This window comes from Sinocyclocheilus anshuiensis, unplaced genomic scaffold, assembly GCF_001515605.1.
Source record: "Sinocyclocheilus anshuiensis isolate Anshui unplaced genomic scaffold, SAMN03320099.WGS_v1.1 scaffold3024, whole genome shotgun sequence".
Classification (NCBI taxonomy): domain Eukaryota; kingdom Metazoa; phylum Chordata; class Actinopteri; order Cypriniformes; family Cyprinidae; genus Sinocyclocheilus; species Sinocyclocheilus anshuiensis.
The window spans coordinates 56,457-61,456 of NW_015556049.1; the positions used below are offsets into that span (position 1 = coordinate 56,457).

At 34.9% G+C, this 5,000-nt stretch overlaps 1 protein-coding gene across 1 annotated transcript in view; it reads left to right on the top strand.

Annotated features, from left to right (window-relative positions):
• Window positions 1-1,060: 1,060 nt before the first annotated feature.
• The window catches only part of LOC107676175 (procollagen-lysine,2-oxoglutarate 5-dioxygenase 3-like), a 13,470-nt gene continuing 9,530 nt past the window's right edge, over window positions 1,061-5,000 (top strand). The window contains exons 1-3 of the mRNA XM_016470692.1: window positions 1,061-1,251; window positions 3,571-3,662; window positions 3,758-3,894. Coding sequence (XP_016326178.1) covers window positions 1,170-1,251; window positions 3,571-3,662; window positions 3,758-3,894 — 311 coding nt within the window. The 5' untranslated portion in view covers window positions 1,061-1,169. The remainder of the gene's footprint in view (window positions 1,252-3,570; window positions 3,663-3,757; window positions 3,895-5,000) is intronic.

Genomic DNA, 5,000 nt, shown 5'->3' on the forward strand with positions numbered 1-5,000 from the left:
TGTGTGTGTGTTTAGTTGGGAAATTTTTCTTGTGTTCAGCATTAAACTCATGATGCCAACTGTTTTTATGTTTCTCTGAATGATCTTTTTCATTGTATGTCAGAATATGATAATGAGATACAATCACTGTCTCAGCAAGACAACAGGAGATGGACTTTTTATTGGATTATTGTGATGTTTTTATCAGCTGTTTGGGCTCTCATTCTGACGGCACCCATTCACTGCAGAGCATCCATGGCTGAGGCTTCTGTTCCCATGAACAAACAAACTCACACTGCTGTTCAAACATATATTACAGTTTAAAGTATATAAAAATAGAAAACCAGTATTTTAAATTGCAATAATATTTCACAATATTACTCTTTTTTTTTTTCTTCCGTATTTCTGATCAAATAAATGCAGCCTTGATGAGCAGAAGAGACTTCTTTAAAAACATTACAAGTATATCTTGAATGGCCTGAGGGAGAGCACATTTTCAGCACATTTTAAAACAGAATATATATTTTTAACAGAAGATAGCATTAGAAATTAGAAGGAAGGGTTTGGTTGTAAAAGGCTTCACAGTGTCTGTACTGTTTGTCAGCACCAGCTTGTATTTATGGCATTGCCACCAGTGCTCAGTGACTATTAGTTACCACATGTCCGGTTAAACTAACCCAGCTGCTTGGGTTACTCACTAAATCAGTCGTTTTCATGCATTTACTTTTTTATTTTTATTTTTCAAAATCAAATGCATGTTTATATTTTTTAAATGTATAAATAATTAATAAAATATAAGAACAAATCATATAGAGAGACATTATATTTATTAATGTTTATGACTGGTATATAGCATTTACATACTGTATATATTTTTAGAAACCTTATATACACACCCGTTACGTTATTCCTAAAACGTGGCACTCCTCCCTCAATCATGCTTTCTGTAGCCCAAGGGCTGATTTTTAGAGGAATTGCGTTCCTAACTCTGATTGGTCGAACGCCGTCGCGTTCGCTCTTCCTATTGGCTGCATCCCTGTCCGTCACTTTCTGCCACGCGGTCATTGGCTGACCGAGCGGAAACGAGGCGGTTTCTTCAAGTAGACAGTAGAATTCCTTCCCTGCGTCCGCGAACTTCGAGAGAGTTCTGCGCTGGAGCGACGGCGAACCCGAACCCGAACCCGAGCGAGATGACTTTTGTGCGCCTGATCCTGACCCTGATTCTGGGCTCTGTTCAGCTCTGCCGAACCGACCCGCGGCCCGGGAAACCCAGTAAGAACCGTTAAATCATCATTTCCGTCACGTACTGCGTTTAAATGTCCAGTCGGATCCGAATCTCAGTCTCGGCGTCAACAAAACAAAACCAGATCGGAACCTTATGGTCTCCATTGTTTCGATCCAATACCACACTTCTATAGTAAAGTTGTGGTGAATCGATATTAGCCCATGTGTCATCAAAGAAATTAATCAAAAATGACAGGAAGGTGTAAATAATCTACTATGATTCATTACTAGTACGTGTGGTGTTCTGACCCAGAAACTGTGTTTACCGTGGTAAATTTGTAAAGAGGAACTCAAAACGTTACAGAAAACCAAAATAAACCTGTATGAACTGTTTTAAAATACTGAATAAAAAGAGTAAACAAGGTCTTTTAGAAGCTTCTGCTGAAGAACCTGGGTTTGGGTTTCTGGTGGACTTCACATTATTATTATTATCAACCGTAAACATACTACGGTTCCATGTACTATATCATGCAGATTATTGATTTGGTTTTGTGTTGGTTATCTTTGACTTACTGTGTTTAAGGAATTAGATACAATGTTCTATACAAATAAATGACGTCAGTAGATTTCATTAATAAACAATATCATTATTGAACATTGGTGTCTTTTATCAGATATCGACTAATATTTGGCCATTTTGAGATGCTTAGCATTGAGTGAACTGATTAACCCCTTGTGTCAGTTCCAAAATCGAACAATCATCTCAATATAATAAATACATTTATTTTCAGGTCTTCTCTGCAGATTTGTGGGTACGTGTTTGTAAAATAATTGTTCATTCCCTCTTCCAATCATTATTGGATTAAACCCTCCTGTTGTGTTGAAAAACTGGGTTCAGATTCTGTGTTTGGGGTCAGATTGACCCACATTGGTTTTGATGTAATTTGCCAAAAATATAGGCTGTGAAAAACACTAAAGATCTGTGTAAAAACAGAAAACCTCTGTTGTCAGAGACTAAGAATATTAAAAAATGTGAGAAATGTAATGATTCCCATCTATTTTATTGTGTTCGAGGTCAGTCTGACCCATATATTTTTGTTCAAAATTGCCACACATACAAAATAATTAAAAAATGACTATTTGTAGTGACAATTTTCACACTTAGGAGCAAATAACTACAAGTAAAATTGGTATTTCACGCTATTTGTAGTGAGTGTAAGTAGTGTTCATTGCTATTTGTGCCTTTTTGTTCTCTTTTTCTCAAACTCTTGCAACAGACTAATAACTGAGATCCAAAACACTAACAACCAGAAATAATGTTTGACGGATCTTTTGACTGTGAAGCTCAAATAGAGGAAGAAACTGAATTTTTCTTAATATTTGAGTCTTGAAGTTCTCATGTAATTCATATGTTAGTCTTTGACAAGCTACAATATATATATATTTTTTTTTTTACACAACTCTTTAATGTTTTTCAAGGGTTGAGTTTTGGCAAATTGCATGGAAACTAACGGGGGTCAGTTTGACCCCAACCCAGAAGTCCTACCAATTTTTGTACAGCCTTTTCAAAACAAGTCTATGTGTCGAAACTTTGCATGCACATTCATAATGATAAATGAAAAACATACACCAAATTTCAAAAGAAAGTAATCAGTTTAACTAGTATCTCGAGCAGTTTGAAAATATGTATGTGGGTCAATTTGCCCCAACATAAGTTGTAACAATATTTGCACAGCCTTTCCAGAACACATCCATGTGCTGAAACTTTGCATGCACATTCATGACCATAAATGAGAAATCTTCACCAAATTTCAAGAAGAAATAAATAGTTTAACCGGTATTTCAAGCAGTTTGAAAATTGAGTGTGGCTCAAATTGACCCCAATATAAAAACAAAATTCGAAACAGCCTTTCCAGAACACATCCATGTGCCGAAACTTTGCATGAACATTCATGACCATAAATGAAAAATATCCACCAAATTTCAAAAGGAAATAATCAGTTTAACTAGTATTTTGAGCAGTTTGAAAATATGTATGTGGGTCAATTTGCCCCAACATAAGTTGTAACAATATTTGCACAGCCTTTCCAGAAAACATCCATGTGCCGAAATTTTGCATGCACATTCATGACCATAAATGAAAAATATTCACCAAATTTCAAGAAGAAATAAATAGTTTAACCAGTATTTCAAGAAGTTTAATAAACGAGTGTCGGTCACACTGAATCCCCAACACAACAGAAGGGTTAAAATATATCATCCACCCTTTACTGTAGATCTCAAACCATTATAAATATCCAACTCAGATTGAGTAGCAGGGAAGTCAGTGATGTTTTATAAAACACAGTCTGTTCTGTCTGTGTTCAGATGAGCTGTTGGTGATCACCGCCGCGACAGAAGTGAACGATGGCTACCTGAGGTTCATGCGCACCATCCGACAGTTCAACTACACCGTTCAGGTGTCACGTCTGCTGTTTGCCTTCAAATCTGACGTTTCTGTAGTTAATATGACATCCATTTCCAGTATCCGTGTGCAAATGTGTGCTTTATGTAGGTTCTGGGGCTGGGTGAGGAGTGGAAGGGTGGTGATGTGGCGCGGACCGTCGGCGGAGGTCAGAAGGTTCGATGGTTGAAGAAAGAACTAGAGAAACACAAAGACAAACAAAACATGGTTATCATGTTTGTAGACAGGTGAGAACACAATGACATGACCTGATTTCTCTATTCTCTCTCTTTTTTGCTCTGTAACAATATATTCTTTATTTATATGTAACCCTAGTGAGTATGAGGTTTCATTTGTGCCAAAAACAATAGATTCTTTATTTATATGTAACCCTAGTGAGTATGAGGTTTCATTTGTGCCAAAAACAATAGATTCTTTATTTATATGTAACCCTAGTGAGTATGAGGTTCCATTTGTGCCAAAAACAGTCGACTGCTTTGTACTATATGTATGTCAGCAGTCATTGTGTAACTGTTAAGATAAATTAGTATGCGTCGATGTGTGTGTTCTTCATTTTTTGTCGTCTTGTTCTGTCATTTATGAAAGGCTCTCATTGTTTTCAAAAATGTGTTGTACAGATGATACATCTAAACAGTAAACATGTAAATTTGCCCAGACATCTTCACATCATGTGGGTAGTTAATATTGTTAACTAAAACTAAAACCGCAATTACTAACTGAAACTAAATTAAATAAAACCTAAAACTGAAGTAGCACAAAATTGCATAAAATTCAATGAAATAACTTATTTTAAACTTATTTAATTTAAACTAGTTTCCAAGGCAACGTTTCTTATTTTTGATTAGTCTAAGCACTAAAATAACTAAAATTAAATAAATTAAATCTAAAACCCCACAAAAACCAAAATCACACAACCAAATTACTAAAACTTTAACTGAAATTAAAATGAAAACAGAAGATATAAAAAATAAATTCTTATTCAAAAAATTAGCAAAAAATAATAGTATAGTAAATAATATAATAGTATAGCAATAACACTAAAACAACGCTTTATCAAACAGAGAGTTCTAATACCAAAATAAAAGTCTTATCTGCCAGCAAATAAACTATAGAAAATGATGCCATTCATTTAGCTTTTCTGTAATCCGTTAAATAACAAATAAACGAACAGAGCTGTTGTTTATGATTTTCATTAGAAAACAGGAAATTCGTTTTGATCAAAAAGAAAATTAATAGTTTTAGAGTATAAAGCAGCATATTGCAAAACGTTGCTATCAGGGTTTGAAATAATGACGTTTTCTTCAGTGACTAAAAGAGGATGCTGATGCATTAA